The following is a 22,010-nucleotide window of genomic DNA, read 5'->3' on the forward strand; positions in this document are numbered from 1 at the left end:
AAGATTATGGGATTTAATTTAATCCAACCAGTTTAAAATAATCAAGTAAATACTGCAATCCTGATATTGGAACAGTATTGTGCAAATTATATCTGCAGAATAAGAAACAATATCTTAAACAAACATTGTATCTTCTTTATAACCAGTCCTAAATTACTGGTTTTCTATTGTAGTAACATTTATGTAGTAATGCTCATGCAACACATCAGTGCACGTTGTAATGTTTAATGTATGCATGGCTTTGCTTATAAATTAGGAACATTTATTTATATTGCTATTATTTTACTGTTTATAATCCTATTCAGGTTATATTATGATTTTACTTTTAAGACAAATATTTTATTCTTAAGTAGCCCACACCAATTAAAAATAAAGATTTAAAAACCAAGCACATGAGGGACAAATGAGAGCAGGGAAGGGAAAAGATAGAAAAAAAGATCATTTGACAGTACCAAAATACAATGGTGAGTTGTAAACAAACATGCCTATCTAGTGGGGCTAAGCTGATCATTCCTTGCCGGTGGTCTTTCTTTGACAGAGATTTTGCAGTGAACTTTCTCCCCCCTGGCTGATGGCAAAAACTGAAGTCCCAGGACAATGAGCATGAATGGAGCAAAATGTTCTTTCTTGGCAAGGAGAGGTGAACTAGTAGCTTCTTGCAGTTGCTCATTCTCTGGCCAGTGAATGAAACCTGGTTAATTTTCTTATTGCTGTTACTAAAATCCATGTATTTTTCTCCCCTCTTTCTCTGAATTATTTTCCTCTTAATGTATCTATGTAATTGCAAACTTGAATATTCCTTGCTCTCAGAAATTCCACTGAAACAATAGTATCGTTATTTGATATTGCAAGTGGGCCTTTTTATTGGAACAACAGTGAGGAACATAGACAGTTTAAGATCCAGTTTAAGATTAATAACTTTTATTAATCAGTTAGTCAATCCCCACAGTCAGCATCAGAACTACGTAAGAAAGAGAATATGTAGCTTATTAAAATGAGCTGTCTTCTTCACGCATGCCAGCTTCTAACAGGTAGAGTATCATGTTCCCTGATAAATACATTTAAATCCCATATAAAAAAGTATAGCCTATTTTCTGTTTGGCAATATAATTAATTATGTGTTTTTTTTTCAATGAGATGCATTTAGTGAGTGAACTCTTCTTTGCAATTCAAAACAGAATAATCTTCAAATATATAGCTCAGTAAGATTTAGTCTTTTCTAAAAGCTGAATGTTTAAATACGTTTATAGTACTTTGCCAAATCAACCAAACTATGTAAACAGTTTGACCCCAAAATGCCAAACCTTTGCGGTTACTTGATTTAAAATGTGTAATATCTTTCCTTGGTTTCAGTCCAGTGTTAGAGCATAGTATCCATTTATCTTTCATGTTATAATCTAATGACAATATTTTGACTCCTTTATCCCTTATAAATTAAGATTGTTTGGTATTCTAATTTTAAAAATGCAAGAGATTTTAGTAATGTGTACAGAAATACAGGCATTAGCTCATTTGCTTGCTTTCCCCCTCTGGAGTGATCATGTTGAGAGATGTCTTTGATTTTATCCAACTATCGTTGGGGGGGGGGCGGTAGGGCAGATTTGAATCTGTAAACTGTTCAAAAGGAAAATAAACCGGAGTGTAGAGAATGATATTAAATAACTCAGACAGAAAGGAAATAGATTGTCTAATAAATCAAATCCTACTTTACACAAACTCATACTGGATCATGGTAAGAAGTGTCCTGTTTGTTGAATTTAGCTGTGTTTCTTCTTTGAAAAACAGCCAGCACTTTCTCTTTTGTTACAAAATATTATACTTCAGATTCTCTGTTAGGCAGCATAAATCCACATGAAGTAAATTCTTTTTGTAGTAGATTGCTGGTTATAGCAATACTTTTTGCCCCCTCAATCCCTTAGAGGCATCTAAATATGTAAATAATCAAATTACATTCCATACATAGAGCTTCTCATGGTCATTGAGTTGAGGAGATTGTCTATAATGTTTGGTAATCCTATGCCACAATATGTTTTGATTATACCTATTCACATTGAGGTTTACAAACAAAGAAATATCTCTCTTGGTATAAAATGCTTCAGATAGTCAAACATGTATTGAATTGTGGCTAATAGTCATTTGTGATTCAGGGCAATTATTGTTGCCTCACCTAGTAGCCAAGAACCGCTTTAATGACATTCTGGAGGTTGGTAAAAATTTAACTTTTTCAGAGAGCATTTGGAGCTTGGGCAGCTTGGGTTTATCTTTGTTTTATTATGTATTTATTTAATTTTGTTGATTGCCAATAGAATCCAGTTCTAGTGGACTCTATTCAGTGATTTTTTGGGTGATTATTTACTACTGGATTTTATATGTTTTTTGATGTTGGTGATTTCAGCAGTATCAACAACTAATGAGTAAAACATCTCACTTAAGACAAATGGCAAGTTAGATCAACAGCATTCTCATTGTCACACGGCCTTAATGAAACATTAGTCCTAAGAATGCTACTCTAAAACGGCACAAGGGATTGGGAACATTCACTTACCAAGCCATGGGTGGGGCCCAGAAGCCTCTTAAAATCTAGTACCATTCTTTAAATGTATACTCAGTTAACTGTAGCTCAGTGGTGGACAATCTGTTTCAGATGTTAGATGTTTTTCAGCTTCAACTGCTTATCTCTCCGTTAAGAATGTGGAGATCTGTCAGTCAGAATATTAGGTTGACTGGGCTAATAGCCTGAACTGGTTGAAAGCAACTTCCTGTGCTCTTACAATTTTCCAGTCATAAATCAACTTATAAAGCATACAATGCATTTATCAAGGCTTTATATCAGGTATGGCACTTAAGAGTTTCTTCCTGTTCTGCTTTCCTAAAGCAACTTCAAGAAGGTTACATCAGTAGATTTATTATACAGAATTAAGAAAAACCATACATATAAGTTTTCTTCTAACAACATGCACCAATCTTACCCTTCATGTTAGACCCAAAGTTTCAATCCCTGCTGCCATTCTACGACAGTAGTTTTCTGGCTACACATTTCCTGGACTGAAGGTTATTGCGATAGTGCCTGATTTATAAAATGGCTTTCTCTGGCGTGGCCGTGAAATAAGAATTGGAGAGCCCTGCCTCACCAGCTCCAATCCCCTTGAACTTAATTGAGTCTCATTAAATGTTAAATAGTTCCTGAGAGATGAAAGATGCTGTTATTCCAAAAGAAAAAAGATCCTTGCCATTGCTGACTCTTCTATGAGCATTCATTTGAATACTGAAAGCTAGTTGTGACACACTAGAAGTAACAATAGCCTTGCTTCAGTCAGTGGCTTGTGGAGGATTGGGGGGGGGTGCCTTTTAAAGGGTATCTCACAGCCTGTGCTACAGGTATTGTACATTCCTTAGAGTTCATGCCAAAATGAGGTGGTAGTTGAAAGGGGCCTTGTTGTTAACCATTTTTCATGAAAGGATTGTTTGTTTCCTTTCAGTGAACTCGCAACAGCCTGTCTTCCAGGCTGACCTTTTCCATCTGTGCTGATCTGATGGGAAATGCTGGTTCCCAAATGCATCATATGCAGAGTAGATATAAAATACACCTACTCTACAAAGATCAATGTTGCAATAACCATTGGTTAATCATAGAGTTGGTTTAATGCCATTCCCATAGCTCTGAACATTTTCAGTCAGAGACAATAACAACAACAAAAATCCAGAAAACCGCATTTCAAAAAAAAACTTATGAATAGATTTGCAACACTTCATATAAAATGGTCATTGTGAAACTGATCTCCAACATTTAAAGGTGAAGAATCAGTCTGTGAAGTCCCTGGAAGCCCTGATATATGCAACTGTTTCTGTTGCACTCTAATCTGGTCTACAATCTGTCTCCTTCTCCAGATCTTTCAGAAGGATCGGCTGCAGTATTGTGGAAGGAGGAATTGAGTAGGGAAAGTCATATTCAGGTTTCCATGATTGGGCAGCTGGAAGTCTGTTCTGTGAGCCAGGAGTACACATTTGATATGAAAACTGAAACGAGAGAAAAATTGTGCCCATTTGATTTGCCAGGGTGTGAGAGATTGTATTTTCTGCAGAACTTCCAAATCCCACAGGTATCTATGGATAACTGTATAGCAGGGGTCTTCAAACTTGGCCCTTTTATGACTTGTGGACTTCAACTCCCAGAATTCCCCAGCCAGCATGCCTGGCTGAGGAATTCTGGGAGTTGAAGTCCACAAGTCATAAAAGGGCCAAGTTTGAAGACCCCTGCTATGTAGATTGTGCTGTCTTGGAAGTGCCTCAATTACTGGAATGTTGTCTTTTCTGCAAGCAATTTTTCGTTTTAGATTTTGATACTGACTTTCTTTCATATACAACTCAAAGCAGTGAACATACCAATACTCCTTCCTCCTATTTTCCCTATAACATTGCTGTGAGATAAGCTAGGCTGAAAGAGTGGCCCAGCTGGTTTTTCATGCCTAAGGCAGGACTAGAACTCAGTTTCCTGGTTTCTAGACCAATACTTTAACTATTGCACAAAACTGGATTTCTAATTTATTATTACATAATTATATTAACAGTATCATAGTTCCATACTTTGTAGAAGCAACTCAGGCCTGAGACTTGCAATACATTTAGATCTGCAGTTTATTTTTAAACATTTTAATAGATTAAAATAGAAATAAGCAAAGCCTAGAAACGTTCCTCATCCTTCACATTTCTATGTAGTCATGAACTGTAGATATTCCATAATCCAAACAGTCCAATTGGTGAAGATCAAATGCAGAGTGCAATATTTGAGTCAATATCTTAAGAACCCCACAGTAAAACCATAAAATGATCTCTCCTTTCTAAATACATTCAGACTTTACAATGAACTTGTTTTAGTTTGTGAATCTCCCCATTTTACTGTTAATCTTTCTTCAATGATGGGCGCAACCCATTTGGTTACCCTAAATGGTGGTTATAACCAGTCCTTGGATTTCCACCTGTCCCAGCACACAGATCACAATCTGGGTGATTGGCAACCCATTCACACTTATGACTGGTTGCCAAGCACTCCATGATCGTGGGATTGCCATTTGTAACTTTCCCTGCCAGCTTCCCCAGAAAATAATTTGGGAAGTGGGCAGGGAAGATCATAAGTCACTTGGATAAGTCTCCCCCACTCTTGGTACTTGTGTCATGCCATTACACATCCCCAGGCACCCTCCACAACACTCCCCATGTCTTCTTTGAAACACCCTCCCCAACCTGCACTGCACCCTCATGCACACTCACCAAGCCCCACCTCTTGTGCACATCCTCACACCCTCCCCAGCCTTCAGTATGCATGATGCCTCTGGCACACACCTTTGTGCCCTCGTGCATCCTCCCCAATCCATGCAATGCCTCTCATGCAGTCCCAGTGCCTCTCATGCACCCTTCCCAGTGCAGCCCCGCTGCACTTCTAGTGAACCCTTGCCAACACTCCCCCATCTGGATGCAACTGGCTGCAGGCCTGAACCTTGCAATACATTTAGATCTGCAGTTCATTTTTAATCATTTTAATAGCATAAAAGCACTGACTTCTTTACTGGCAACTAAGGCTGCAGGGATTGCCATCACTGAGCAATGCAGTTGTGCTTCATTACCACATTGCTTAGCAACAGAAATTCTGGTCTGAATTGCCCTTATAAATTGAGGACTATCTGCATAGGCCAAATCAGGAAACAGACTCCACAGAATGACTGGGACTCTATTTTTACAGGTTATAGTAACCAAATCTTGAAAGCCATGACAGCATCATTCCTCCCTCCCTTCTCTTACTTAGCCGGAACTGATCTGAATTTCCTTCTAATATTTTCTTCCTGCCCTGGATTTAAATCATGTTTTTCTAACTGCAGTCAAGTAGTTTTTCCAAGATTATATCTGTGATTCTCTACAATTTCTTAAGAAAGAATGATACCTAAAATCTCCTGGTCCAATTGGCTGAGCTTGGGTTTATCTTTATATATATACAGTGTACCAAGGTCCCATAGACCAGTCATAATATTTTATTTATTAATATTATTTTCCAGAGAAAATGTTAATGCACTATGAATGTGATGCATCAAAGAGTTATGCTAGAAGAAAATGGCAATCAAGTCAAACATTTAATGTAATATAGTATATATCTATATCTACCTACCTGTATGTATGTATGTATGTATGTATGTATGTATGTATGTATGTATATGTATATTATTTCCATGAGGCCTGATTTTGTTTATTATGGGGTCTGACTTTTAATACAGCCTGTATATATTTAAGCTATTGAAATATATAAATTGAAATATATAAATCTAAGCCCAACCAATCTTAAATCAGTAGATCTCAGATTAGATACAATCAGGTCTTTTTTAAAAAAAACCATAAAACCCATTTTAGTCACCTTATACATCTAGGAGTTGCTGGCAGTGAGAAATATTTCCATTTTTTTAATGTCTATATGGCAAAAATTGCCCTTAGGATATTTTTTTTAAACAGAAAAAAAAATTTCTGGCATCAGAAGTAGTACTGGACAATTTGTCTGCATCCATCAAAGGGTTTGCAAAAGATCTTAATGAAAACTACCATTAATGCTAAATAATTTGAAAAACTAATGCTTTAGATAAATGGAATTCTGTATAACTTTATCACATTTTTTAAAGCTTCCTGGAGTTTAGCAATTTAAAACCTCAAGCTTTCTGTGAGTGGTTTATTTATCTAATTTATCTAATATACAAGCTTCTGCTTTGCTAGCAATGAAGTTTTCATGGATCATACATTTGGTTTAAGTATATGCAACTGCAGTTAACACCTAGAATTTAAAATAATTATCTTTTTCTAATTATACAATGTATATCCTTTGTTTACAATTATTGAATAACTTAAAAAAGGCAAGTTTGAGAATATATCAAGTAAGAAGCTGTTTAATTTGCATGAAGTGCTTTGCTAAAGTTCCAAACTTGTGGCAAGCTCCGACAGAATTTTTGGATTTAAAAAAAAAACATTAAAGGGGAATGAATCATAATCTAGTGCAAGTTCGTGCCTTTTTTCTCCATCTTATTCAAGGAGTCCACGTGTCCAAGGGGATTCATATACCTGCTCTTTGAAACTCTTTATAAATAAGATCAGAAATGGTAGTGCTGTTATTTTTTTTAAAGTCTACATAAGTATTAGGAACAGCCTTATTTTTTGAAAAGAGAGCTGTCCCAGTTTAAATCTCAAACAAAAACTAAAAAGTAGACTGGTCAGTCCCAGTTCTGTTGTTCCTAAAGCCTTGTCACTGATTCCAGCATTGCCTTATTCTTTCATGAGGCTTTTCTGAAACTGGTATTTAGAACATGGTCTGCCTGTTCTCTGATTCTGTACTGGACATCATACATTACTGATGTATAATGGGCTGTTTTCATGTAGAATCTCATTTTTGCAGTTTTGCTTTTGGAGATGGAGGAAAAGACTGATAAGATTTCTTCTGTGTGATTGATATGTTTAATAAATGTTTTTCCCAGTTTACTTTGAATGATATTATTTGGATACACCCTTCACAACATTCATATAGTCCTTTAAGAAAACTACTGTGCATGGACCTGGAAGATTTTTAAAAACAATATCCTTGCAACTTCATCTTTTAGAATTGTTTAGAATTTAGAATCCCCCCCTTGTCTGCTCTCTCCCCTTCCATCTTTCTATTTTGATATCATATAGTTGTGTCTCTCACTGTGTTCTTTTTCATTGTTTATTTTATTGTTCTATTATCTTACTTCTGTTCACACCCTTCATTTCTTCATTTTTATTGTTATAAGCCAGTGGTGGCGAACCTATGGCACGGGTGCCAGAGGCAGCACTCAGAGCCCTCTCTGTGGGCACGCACGTTGTCGCCCCAGTCCTAGGCCTTCAGCTGGGTTTTATAAAACCTTTTCGCTTTAGGCGTCCGCCGCCATGTGCAAAAAAAAAAAGGTTCAATCAGTCAATTTCAACTTCTCGCAGGAAAAAAAAAGTTCTTGCAAAGTTGGAATTGATTGATTGAACTTTTTAGTCCCACCCAGTCTGCCGTTACCACTGCAGCCATGCCCACCCAACTGGCCATGCCCACACCCAGCCAATGGGCCACACTCAGCCGGCACTCGACGATGCATACGTGGGTTTTGGGTTGCAGTTTGGGCACTCAGTCTCTAAAAGGTTTGCCATCACTGTTATAAGCCATCTAGAGTAGCCCCACAGTGAGATAAGCAGTAAATAAATTTAACAATTAATAAAATATTTACATCAGCTCTGACTATACCCTTCTGAAGAAGAAGGATCTGTTCTATAGCTTTTAAACTAAAGACAGATACAAAAAAGAATTTAATAGAGTTAAATTTCTTTGCTGTCAGATGATCCAACTGCTTTTATAGACAGATTCTTCTACTTAATGGATTTGTTGTTTAAATTTATCATTGTTATCCACAAGGAGGCAAATGATAATGTGTGTGATGACATTATGCAAATGCTCTGACATGTACTTGCATTGATGTTTGGATGCAAATAAGTGTATCATTGTGTGATGTTGTCATCAGTTTGGCATCAGTTTGATGTGGATTCTCCCTCAAAAAATTATTGTATTTGGGAAATGGTATATTAAGCATTTTTCTTGTGAGTAAAACATTTGGAATAGTGTTGCAAGATAAAATTGATATGACTTAAATACTTGTTTTGGAGATAATTTTCATTAGTTTTTTTTGTAATTTTGCTAAGATACAGTTTTCAGTTAGATTTGTGTACACAACCATTGCACATATGAGCAACAATGTTTTGTTGGAAAGACAAGAAGCTTTAATCAACCAGATGAACAAAATACTTTTTTCAGATGACATCATATTATAGAAAATGCTGAAACGAGCAGGGTAAAATTGAAGGGTACTTACAGTGTAGAAAGCACGAACTGGGATAAACTGAAAACACCTATAAACTGTTTGGATTGTTTTTTCCATCTCTTTTCTTCAGATGACAGAATCTGTTCTCCTCCATTTATGGAACTAACAAATGCATGTGGAGAAGACACCTTGAAGCAAATAGAAAAAAATGGAATTGCATTCCCATTCAGTATGTAAACCGTTTTTATATTTTGCTTAACAGTAAAGTTGTAGAGCATTTCCTCCACTGCCACTGAAATCAATGCAATTTAGCTAAGTACTCTTGGGGGAAAGAGGGGACTTGCATGGCAGATAGCTTGTGGCTGGAGTACATGCTGGATTAGGCAAACTTGCTCCAAAGGTACATAAGATAATATAAAAGCACATAAAATTATATGCTCTCATTCTATTAAAATTATATGCTCTCATTCTATTAAAAATAAACTATGGATCTAACTGTACTCTATTTTAGTTCTTTTAAGTTTGAAAATACAGTATTTTTCATGGTGACAATGAAAGATGGCTTATTCAGATATAAACAGTCCTGCTAGATTAAGTCAGTGTTTTATCTGATCCACTACTCATCATACCTAGAGACCAAGCAAACACTTTCCTGAAGTCTTTAAACAGAACATGAGGACAATACAGCTTTCTGTGATAATCGGAATTCAATGGCTAATGTTTTCTTCCATGAGTTTGTTTGATCCTCCTTTAAAAATCTGTAAAGGCTCTGCGCGCATATTGTGCATAAAATCCTTCTTTCTATAGTATAGTATGTTATTTTTCTCTTTTTCATTTTCTCTGCCTCTATTTAGAAGATGAATTATCAAAGTTATTTTGGAAGTGTCTCTTTTTATTTCAATATGCATAATGTTTGTGTTGATTTATTAGAAAAAGGCCCTAATGCCCATTTAAAACTACAGAGTAATATTCTGGCAAATTGAGATTTTTTTTTTCCATTTTAGGTATGCTATACTAACATATGAATCTTAGATGTACGATTATCTTATAATTACATTACTTCGTAGTTTGTATGCACATTGAGTGCTTATGCACTGGAGACAAATTCTTTGTATGTCCAATCACACTTGGCCAATAAAGTATTCTATTCTAGTATAACATTTATTATAGTATATTAAATGTACTACTATACATTAATGTAAGTATAAGTTCTCTGGGCAAGTTAGTAATATGCAACATTAATATATTAAACTATAGAACAATGAAAATATTCATTTTAAATTGAGAGTCTCAGACTATCAGTATTTAAATGGCTCTAGTAATGTCAATAGACCATAAGGATTAAACAAGGCAAATTTCTCTAGCAGTGCTCTTCTATATTTTAGATGCCACTCTCCAAAAAGCCATCCCTTTTCATTTTGCTTTATTTGGAAAGACCTTTTTAAATAAATAACAGGTGCATTAATGTTCCAATAGAATTAACATAGCTATCAAAGACTTAACCTATCTATTCTCACTGATTTTCATTAACAAAAGTTCAAGAACTTCAACAATTTGTCACTGAATTATAGTGGCAAGCTCTTGAAGGAGAAACAGTGGCTACATATAGTACAGTGTAGTGCAGCTGCTAAAGTGATGGACTAATTGGGAACATCCATATTCAAGTCCCCAGCTTAATAAGGAGTTTACTGTATTATTTCAGGTCAGTTGCCATCTCTCAGACTAGTCGATCTGACAAGGTGATTGTGAGAATAAGATTAGAGAAGATCCCCATGTAAACTACCTCATCTCTTGGAGCGGTGTTTCTCACCTTTGATTATGTTAAAATGTTTGTGATCTTCAACTCTCAGAATTCTCTAACTAGCATATTTGAAATTCACATTTCTTAAATTTGTTGTAAATATGAAAAACACTGTCTTAGAGGAAAGATAGGAATATAAATACAATTGAATAGATACCGTGTTTCCCCAAAAGTAAGGCCTACCCCAAAAATAAGCCCTAGTTTTAGGGCGAGGCACATACCTAAAAATCGAGCTAGTGGGGGGGTGGAGCTGCCTCACGCGCACTGCACCCACTTACCTCGCAGCCAGACCTCTCCTTGCTGGCCCACTTCTTCTGTGGCGTTCTTCTGTAGCCAGGCCTGCATTTCTCAGTCACAGGTCTTTCCAGAAGGCCACTGCAGCCAAGAACTGAGCTATGGATTCAATCCATAGCTCGGTTCTGCAAGACCTCTGCAGCTGAGAACCGAGCTATGGATTGAATCTATAGCTCAGTTCTGCAAGACCTCTGCAGCTGAGAACTGAGCTATAGTACTCGGCTACAGAGGCCTTCCAAAAAGGCCTGATTGCAAAATACAGGCAGGAATACAGCTGCAGAATGACGCTGCTCCTTCGGCCGCAGAAGAAGTGGACCTGCTGGGCGGGGCTGTCGGTGCCAGAGGTGAATATAGAAGATATCTCCTGAAAACAAGATTTGGTGCCTCTTTTGGAGGCTAAATAAATAAATAAATAAATAAATAAATAAGACCCGATCTTATTTTCTGAAAATGCCAAGATGAGAGAAGGCTGGTTTTAGGGGAAGGGCAACCATAGGGTGAATACCATCCAGTTGGGTGGATTAACCAAATCATTAGCATTAGTTGTTAGAAATACTGAAGTGCCATGTGTATATTCTTTTGTACTGACTCACAATTTACCTTTTTTGTTACTGAAGTTTGTAAGACAAGAGTCGCCCATGGAACCAACTCTCATGAGGTAAGTATTTGCACAAGGCTTCATATAATGTGTATTTAGAAAAACTGCCTTGGCTGGGCATTAAGAGAAAAATTATAGTAGTCCATCTGTGAATTTGATTCATAAACTTCAAGGAAAAGTAAGGAGAGTTGATTCTTGTCTCTCATGCATACTTAGAAGTCATTCTTCATATCCTCATGGCTTCATTAACATTGAAAATTTATTTTTCTCTCATTTTGAAGGCCATTTATATATACTCATACACATTCATTCATTCATCCATCCATCCATCCATTTGTTTATTTATTTGCAATTTTGTAATCCATCCTAACGCACAGGTTTTAGGCAGCATTTGTCAAAATAGAACATAAAAGAAAAAAACATAGAATGAATAAATATCCCAAGATGATAGCCATTAAATAATGACGACTTGGGTAAAAACAAAAATGGAATAGGATATTGACAGCTTTATAAAATGCCAGAATTTGAGGGAGGGGGGTTACAAAAGCCTATGAAGAGAAGGCATTTGAAAATATGGGGATTAAATAGAAAAGTCCTGCCACTTAGTCTTCTTAAAATGGGAGGCTGGGATGGTGTTTCTACTTCATGAATGGGTTTAAGTCTGGCAAAGGAATGCCTTCTCTAACATAATGCAGTGCTACATAGGACTTTATAATGTATGTTCAGCACTTTGAGTTGAGATCAGAAGCCTACTGGCAACTAGTGGGAAGACTTTGACAATGGTACCGACCTGCAGTGATGAGTTACCCTGTCATTGGTTCAATTGCCACTTATGAACCAGCTGCAACTTCTAGGTCATCTCTAAAGGCATCTCAATTTGGTAGATGATTTCTCTCAGTAGTTTCACAGAGATGTTAAATAATATAGGGGGGAGCACCAAACCCTCAGGTTTCCATTGGAGCAACCATAGAATTGTCATCTTCCTCACTCCAGTAATCCAGACTGGATATTCTCACTCAGATAAGAGCAGAAGCACTGAAGTGTAGTACGCCCAACTCACATAGGTGACCCTCCAGATACCATGGATAGTGTTTTTAAATGCTGCCAAAGGTTCTCACAAGAGCAAGAGAAATATCCTGACTCAATAAGGGATCTATGATGGTCATATAGGATGACTATTACCATTTCCATCCCATTACATAATTGCTTTATTCTATATTTTATTGTAAACCATTTTGAGATGCTTTGGCATAAGGAAGCAGTAGATAAGCATAATTAAGTAAATTTGGGGAAAAGGCTAAATAAGAAATAAGCTGCAAGTTGGAGAGACAGAATGCCAAGTGTTTCCAATTGGATAGCACAGTTCTGCATCTTCTCTCCATCCTCCCCTCCCCAGTTTATCTGAATACTTGGCATAAAAGCATAAGAAGAGTTCTGCTGGATCAAGCCAGTATCATAAACACTTCAACATTATGTGTTCCACATTGATCAAGCAACTGCATTCAAGAAGCTGACAAAAAAAGAAAGGGAAGCAATAATGTTCTTCTATTCCTACTCCCTAGTAGCTTGTCTTTACGTTTTGCTATGTCTAATCAAAAATAATAAACACCAATAACCCAATCTTCCATCAATTTGTCTAATCCCTTTTAAAACCATCTGAATGTATACTAACGCCACTGATAGCAGCAGCAAATAATTGTATGTATGTGTGCATGCATGCTGTGCATATTGCTATTGGAACCACCAATGCAATGCTTGTTTATGTGAAACATGTATTTTTCATCTGTATGACTGTAATTGCAAGTCGTATCTTCATTTTTCAGATGGCTATCATATTCAACCGGGAAGGCCTGAAAGCCATTCAGCCTCCATGTGTGATTCAAAGTTTCATCAACCACAATGCTGTCCTGTACAAAGTCTTTGTGGTTGGGGAGTCATATACTGTGGTGAAGAGGCCCTCTGTGAAGAACTTCTCAGCAGGCATTTCTGGTAAGCTTTGGAAGTGGTAATTCAACATGGTGTACTAGTGGGAAAATCTGAAGAACAACATTTTGGTGAGTCCTGATCCAAAACACATAGAGGACGTCAGGTTGAGGAAGATTGAACTCAGTGTTTCCCCGGCTTTTTGTACTTTTGATATTTTTCAATTTCTCCCTTATCCCCTCCCCCAAACCATTGTAGCAGTAATTTCTTTGGGAGATAGCAACTGTTCTTGCCAATAGCTGCTACGGGCATTCAAATTTATGTACCAAAGTACTAATCTAAAACTGGAGAAAAAGGGGAGGACATTACAGACTTCTTCCTAAAATAAGCAAGTCAAGATGGAAGCAGAAGAGCTCCTACAGGCTTTTAACCCTGTCTAGCTTCCATAGAGGTTTTGAGATTATGGCATCATAAATCAGTGGCCGGATGCAGTTGGTTTCAAATTCTATTTGATACTTGACCCTGATCATCTCTACTCAACTCTTCCTCTAAGAATTTTGGAAAAAAATTCCCTGTATGACACATTCCACCCGAACTTTATTGTAAGCACCCAGAGTCACATTTTGTGAAAAGGGCAACTATATAAATATGATTGATTGATTGATTATATTGTGATCTTTCGTGAAGGCTTTGACATCTTATTCATATGCAGTTTGCTTGAAATCATACTAATGAAATTCTTAAAATTGGTTCATAATATTTAGATCAGTGGTTCTCAACCTTTTTAATGCCGCGACCCCAACTGGTCGTAAGTCGAGGAATAAACTGGTCGTAAGTCGAGGATTAAACCGGTCGTAAGTCGAGGACTTTCCCTGCCCGGGAGCACCGTGCATGCGTGGTTCCGCCCCCTGCGCTGGCCGAGGCGTAGCTGGCAAGCGGCAGAGACGGAGCAGGCCGACCACCAGCTGGCCCAGCCCAAGGGAGATAAGGCACCCGCCAGAAAAGGGGGAAAAAATGGCGGACAAAAAAAATGGCGGACAGCCTTGCTTGATGACCCCCATGAAATGGTCGATCGACCCCAAATGGGGTCCCGACCCACAGGTTGAGAACCACTGATTTAGATGGTCTGGTTATGTGGTATATCATTCAAGAAAAATGCACGTGAGTTAAAATGTTCTGTGATTTCATTTTTTTTCTTTACTCCTTATGAAGAAAACATTTTTGGAAGCTGTAATAGATCCACTTTTATTTAATTATTTATGTTGAATCACTGTCAAATATGCTATGTTGATTTATAAATATTTTATCCAAAGGCAAGTATGCAAAATAGCAAGTTGAAATTAAAAAAATATTGCTAAAGTCACAAAATCTAAAAAGTAATACACAACTAGATAACAAACCATAATATCAAAAATGATTACAATTGGTATGAAAACTTTAGTTTTCTTTTTAGTTCAGTACAATTCTACTATACATACCATTTTCTTAAGATTATAAAAGTGATTTATCACTGAATTCTTCAGGGATTTTTATTTTTTTTTTACTACAGCTGTGGTCATTCCTAGTAGTTTCTCGTCCAAATGTTAATCCTGCTTTTGTTTTTTGTTTAAATAGTCAGCACTCATATAGCACTTAAAATATTTATCACAGATAACCTTGCAATCTTCAGTCAGTATATTATTCAACTGAAGTTTAAATGGTACATAAATAGAGGGATTATGTACTGAATATCATATTTAAAAACTGTTCCTTCCATTAACTGAATTATACCTTTTTAATAATAAAATTATTCCCACATTCTTTCAGTACCTTCAAAAAGTTCCCTTGTAGAATGGTCACATTCAAAATAGATTTACGATTCTAGTTTTTAGCAATATGAATATTTATTTTAGTTTTTTTTCTTCATACATGCAAAGTTAATTTTTGACTTCTGTTTTCTATATTGTAGTAATACCCATTAATATCAATGACTTTTAAAGAATCATACCCAAAGACAGAAATAATAAGACTGTCAGCTGTTCCCAATTGGGATGTTGGAATTTCCTACAATTTGGGGAATAATTCCAGAAAATATATTTTAATAAGTTTGATACATTTTATTTATATGCTGCCAATGGCAAGAATGACAACATTGGGAAAGTAACATTGTGCCAACAATGCAAGAGCAGGACACCTGAACTGGTGAACAGGCAGCAATAACAAAACTGACGATATGTATTCATAATAAAAAAATTAATCAAATTTAAGCAGGAAAGGCTCCCTTATATACAGTGCATTACTCAGCAAGGCATATTCAGACCTTTGGAATATGGCTTTTAGAAAAAGAGACTAATTTAAAACAACAAATAAATTACAAACAGACATAAGCAAAAATGTCTAAAGTTTAATATTAAATAATAAAATCATAACATAAATATTGAAATTGTGTGTAGTGATTGGGGAAGAGAATGGAAGGGAAGAGAGAATATGTTACCAAAATTACATTTCGCAATGTTTTTACTTATGTTCTGCTTTTCCTCTTGCCTTTTGTATCTTTATGCTGTGCTTTTTTGTATTGTTTTAGCTTATGTAGTGTAATAAAAAAACATTGGAAGCAGTTTCATATATACTTGTTAATCAATAATCAATAATCTTTAGGGTTGTTTGTTATAACCTTATCCACGTTTTCAGTTTAAATACATATTCTGTTGTAAGTTTTAAACCAACGCACACTTTACTTTAGCCAAAAAGTACACCTTTATTTTTTTAATGTTTCAGTTGACACCTGAAACGAAAACTTGGGATGATGAATTCAATGGCTAGAAAATAATTCATCTTGTGCTTATTTCCAATGAATCAATGAATACATCTTCATTCTTTTAGGAGTACTTCAGATATGACTAATTGCTTACATGGGCAAATGGGCTGCAATATCAGAAACTCTTGATTTCTTAATTTCTCTATGTGATTGATCTACTACTTGAAATCTAACAGCTTGCAGGATTTCTTGTATAAAGACAGTGCAAAATTAATATTAAAATCAATTATATAATAAAGCTCACAATCTATTTCTCCAAATTAGAGTTGCTACATAACTACAAATTAATTTGGCATTTGGTTTGGCACCACTGACTATAAACCCTCAAGGTCTTCTGGAAGAGCCATGTGGTCACTTGCTTCTGAAAAACCATAAGGATGGATGCTATCCTTGTTTCAGGGGGCAATCGGTTCCAAAGGAGGTTTTGCTGCAGAGAACATTTCTTATCAGGTCACCTCCCATTGTATTTCTTGATATATAGCAGGGGTAGTCAATCTTGGCTTGCTGGCCAAGGAATTCTGGGAATTGAAGTCCTCGAGTCATAAAAGAGCCAAGGTTGACTACCCCTGATATATAGGGATCCTTTGGTGCTCCCTAGTTCACATGGGACAGCTTGAAGCCATATGGGAAAAAACAGTCTCTACGGTGTGGCCCAGAGACTCATAAAAGCTTTATAGCGATTGGCCCTTTGAATGACACTCACAAACTTTCTAGTAACCAGTGCAACTCCCACAGCAGTGGTGTAATATGCCAGTATTGTAATTGGCCTCTGGGTATACGTGCTGTAATATGTTCATTCTTGACCACCCAAAATTTCTGGATGATTCAAGCATTTCCCTATGTAGAATGAATTGACGGGCACGAGTAACTGTCTTCGGTGCATAGTGGAGCATAATCCCATCAAATCAAAGATGGAGAAATTGGCCTCTGGAGCAACAACCACTCCATTTGGTTTGGGTTAAGTCTGAGCCTGTTTTTCCCCATCCAGACCCTGACAGCCTCCAGACACCAGGTCATGTCTTCTACAGCATCTCCCAATGGGCTTGGAATGGAGATATATACCAGCAGGATAGGACAAATTGTAAGTCACAGACCAAGAGGTGGAAGTCAAAGAGGGGTGTGTTAATCAGAGTTCTAGGCAAACCTATTGGCAAAGTAACAACAGAAAAAATAGCTTCACAAAAATTAGCCCAAACAGAAGGCTGCTGAGTGTATCTTACAGACATCCCTCACCCGATAAATGTACAAGATGTTCTTCGATGATCACAAACAACCTGTCTACAGCTCAGTGACTGGGCACAAGCAGCACAAACTCTTAAAAGGCATTGCTTCTTCTTATTTCATTGCTGAATTATTATTATTATTTTTTGAAGCCAGCATCAACGCAGGTACCCCTAGCAGCTCCTGTCATTTCTTCCATGTTTTGTTTTGCTTTGTTATTGTTTCAAATAAATAAATAAACCTGTTAAAAACTCTACTCCTTTATGCAACAAAGCTATTATTTCCTCGTCAATTATGGAAGCCAGGACATTGTATTATGGCAATTGATTAGAGCTCAATACAAATAGGAATGGTGTAAAATCCAAGGATTTTATTTGTTGAAAATATAAAGTTGCTGGATTATAGTGCCCTCTAGTGTTTGTATATTCAAATATTTTTAGGACTTAAGTGGTGATTTTGAATGTAACATTTAAAAGCAATTGTTTGTTACTTGCATGTAATTTTTTTTTAGTTCTACAGATTTGTTTGTAACTTATAGTTTTTTTTCTTTAATTTCCAATCTATAGATAGAGAATCAATATTTTTCAACAGCCACAATGTATCAAAACCAGAATCCTCTTCCATCTTAACAGCAGTAAGTATTCCAGACTTCTTTCTCCAAATTCTGATTCTGACAATAGGCTCCTCTCAATTTAAACCTTTTCAGGTTTATTTTAGGAATTATTGCAGGAAAGCAGAAGCTCAGAATCATCCAAAATCTTTCACCAACATATATGAAAATGTTTGGCTTTCCTTGAAACATAGGAATTATGATACTTAGTAAATAACCATTCATTCAACGACTAATCAAAATTACAGAGTCTCTGGGTGAATGGTCCATATACCTGATCCCCAAAGTTGGGGCTGTTCCAGCTCATCTGCGCTTACGATCACAGGGGGGGTTTCAGCTCTCCCACCCACCCACTTCTCTGCCCCTCCGCATCTTTGCCCATTTGACTGTCCTGCAGTCCATGGCCTCTGCTAGCCCTGCCGCCTTAAAGTTGACATTTTGTCCCCAAAGATTTGGCAAGATTTCAGACCTTTTAAAATACTGATCTGTGGTTTCTGCCGATGATGTATTTCATGTCTGGAGGAAATGTGAGGATACCTGTTTTTTCTTTAATATCCCTCTACAATTTCATTCTCTCTCTCTCTCTTTTTTTTTGCAGCTTGATAAAATAGAAGGGGTGTTTGAGAGACCAAATGACGACGTCATCCAAGCAATCTCAAAGACACTAAGGCAGACTTTGGGGATTTCTCTCTTTGGCATTGACATTATCATTAATAATCAGACTGGTCAGCATGCAGTCATTGATATCAATGCATTTCCAGGTGAGAGCAAAAACGATATACAATATACACAAAATACAAATATCATACCTCAACGTTAACATTCATTTCAAGCAAGGGTGCAGAATATTTTTTTCAGACAAAGGCCCACAGTTGTCCTTTAAATGGTATACCAAGAATTCAACTTCCAAAAATGAGTAAGGTCAAGACAAAGTGGCTCAGCCCAGGATGAAAAATAAAAATAAAAATTTCATGTAGCTTTAACTAAAATCAAATCAGATTAAATGCAAATAATAGAATTCCATCCAAAAATAAAAAAAATATTTTTGAGATACTCTGAGGGCTCCAAACTGTGGCTTTCCCCTTTAAATTTTTTTAAATGTGCTCACTCTCAAGAAATATATGAAGAAAGTAGCTGAGCCCTGTGGTTGGATCTGGGTTCAGTATCAACACTTCTGTCAGAATTTTACCCTTACATCATCATCATCATAGTAATAATAAAAAAAGTTGGAAGGGACCTTGGAGGTCATCTAGTCCATCCCCCTGCTCAGCAAGTTCAAGAGCAGACAGGTAATCTACATGAGTGAGATCCTCCATTCACTTAGGAACTCAAATTATGCAATGGGCCCCTTACAGATCTAAATACAGGTAGCCCTCGACTTACAACAGTTCATTTAGTGACCATTCAAAGTTACAGTGGCATTGAAAAAAGTGATTTATGACCATTTTTCACTCCTATGACCTTTGCAGCATCCCCATGGTCACGTGATCAAAATTCAGACGCTTGGCAACTGACTCATATTTATGATGGTTGCAGTCCCGGGGACAGGTGATCACCTTTTGTGACCTTCTGACAAGCAAAGTAAATATGGAAGCCAGACTCACTTAAAACTGTGTTACTGACTTAACAACTGCAGTGATTCGCTAAACAACTGTAGCAAGAAAGGACATAAAATGGGCCAAAACTCACTTAACAAATGACTCACTTAGCAACAGAAATTTTGGGCTCAGTTGTGGTCACAAGTATGACTCTACACACACAAGATTGTAGGCAGATTATGTTTTTTGAAAGTTTTGGATGTGATCTCTTGTTATTGATCATGCTACGTAAGGCTGACATTGGAAAGTTAACAAGGTCATCGGGACTTGGCAAAATACATATTCAGATGCAATATGTTCTTATGAATTGTCTTAACTTTCCCCAACCTGGGTACTGCTGCACTGGCATGATCATCATTCAGGTCACCTGTGTCCATGTATCTGAGGCACACTTAAGGTGTGGAAAGTTTGCATAAAGTGTACTTATGAAACTGTAAATTAATGCAGAAGGCAAACTTTGTTTTTATTCACTGCTTCAGTATATTCTTGTTGTCTCCAGCCCTGTAGCTGATTTCATTAGTGATCTAATTAACACCAGCCTTTTTCCTCCTTTCAGCTGACTGGCTGCCTCTAGATATTATCAATCACCGTCTGATCAGCTCCATTTGGTTTCTCTAGTAGCATTAAGTATTTCCAGCCACTTGGGCACTCCCAAATCAAAAACCTTCCCATCAGTCAAAAACCAATTACTTTTCTATCGATTTCATTTGGTCTACAAATAAGTTGGTACTCTTAAGAAACACAGGCTGCAAAGCTATTTATTTATTTGCTTATTTAATTATTACATTTAGAAACTGAATCATACCGAACTGTGAACAGGAGCAATAGAAATGCTAGATTTTTAAAAACTTATCTTTTTAAAAAGTATACATTGAAGTTCAAGAACACTTCAGAAGAGCTCTGCTATTATCTATTTAAGATATGAACAAGAATGTTATAATCTTGGGATGTGCTTCACAAAAACAAACCTACCCTATTCTCCCAAATCAGTGTGGTTTCAGTTTTATTTTAGTGCCAGTAGTAAGCATTCATTAGACCTACTATTTGGTCTTGGGCTTCCAAGCTGTTCTTATTGTCACTGATAATTCCCTAACAATTCTGCAGAGCAAATTCATTCTAATTTTCTTCAGCAAATTAAATCATTTATTTTCTCACAGGGGGCATCTGCTAATACTGTCGTTTTCCTTGCTTTTAAAAAAGGAGTGGGGAATGATTCAGGTTCTGAGACCATTAAGTCTAGAGCTGATTATATGCTAAAAGAGGTTTTTTTCCTTTGACTATCAGCCAAGGAGTTTTCTCCTACCCATATTACTCTTTATCCTTTTAACTGTAAAAATTATAGGTCTCAACCTGGTGGTCTCTTGCATACAAAACTGTTTCTACCCAAAATTAAGTGGTCCTTCCAGTGAAATTGACTTCATAGGACATTTAAAATGACATCTGTTGAATTGCAGCATCCCAATAAATCCCAAATGATCGCATTACATTGTGCGTACACTGCTCACATACACCTTTTACAACAGCAGATATATTTCTGACTAAGATTTATATTACATTAAACAATTTTACAAGAAGCACTAACGTAAGACAAAATTCATTTTACATGCAACGTACAACTTCTGAGAGCAGCTACTCCTGAGAACAAGAGGTGGAATGGGACAATATATAATGCTAAGTTGGAAGGGCAGCATAAGACTTTGATTGAAAATGGAAAGTTAGTTCTTTGAATTTAAACTCTTTAAGTAACAAAACAAAAATTTCAGGATATGTCTCTTGTGTTTAGATTAACATTTCTTGCCATTGTGTTTAAAAATGTCCAGATTTCTCTCTATAGTATGTTTATCCTACTCTGTCAAGAGGAATTATCATTTATCTGGAAAAAAATAATATCTCTTAAAAGCATGGCAGGAATCTAGCAATATGTTTTATATCACTATACTGTAGCATCACCTTTGGAGAAGCAAGGTTTTTATTTCCCCAGTGATCTTTCCATCTAAACTGAGTCCCGTGCCTATCTCTATAGCAGTCAAGCACCAATTAATATCAATAACATTGATCAGGAGAAAAGAAACAGTCTCTTAGATCTTCCTTTGTTCAGAGATGTCTGCAAAACGTTTGTACTTTTAAAAAGAGCACTTAACAGTTTTGGGAGTCGGAGAAATAAAATATGGGAGATATTTTAAAGATATTTTTAAAAGGAAAAAAACAGTGATATTTTCAAGAGGTAGAGGACACAATTTGGTGAAATATCGCTGTAGGCCGGGGTAGTCAACCTTGGCTCCTTTATGACTCGTGGACTTCAACTCCCAGAATTCCTGAGCC

General features: G+C 36.5%; 1 protein-coding gene across 1 annotated transcript in view; it reads left to right on the top strand.

Moving 5' to 3' along the window:
• Positions 1–22,010, top strand: part of ITPK1 (inositol-tetrakisphosphate 1-kinase) — a 38,788-nt gene that overhangs the window by 16,284 nt on the left and 494 nt on the right. The window contains exons 3-7 of the mRNA XM_015824772.1: positions 8,977–9,075; positions 11,559–11,599; positions 13,363–13,528; positions 18,047–18,114; positions 18,689–18,851. Coding sequence (XP_015680258.1) covers positions 8,977–9,075; positions 11,559–11,599; positions 13,363–13,528; positions 18,047–18,114; positions 18,689–18,851 — 537 coding nt within the window. The remainder of the gene's footprint in view (positions 1–8,976; positions 9,076–11,558; positions 11,600–13,362; positions 13,529–18,046; positions 18,115–18,688; positions 18,852–22,010) is intronic.

Source organism: Protobothrops mucrosquamatus, unplaced genomic scaffold, assembly GCF_001527695.2.
Source record: "Protobothrops mucrosquamatus isolate PMUCROS unplaced genomic scaffold, P.Mucros_1.0 scaffold2349, whole genome shotgun sequence".
Taxonomy (NCBI): domain Eukaryota; kingdom Metazoa; phylum Chordata; class Lepidosauria; order Squamata; family Viperidae; genus Protobothrops; species Protobothrops mucrosquamatus.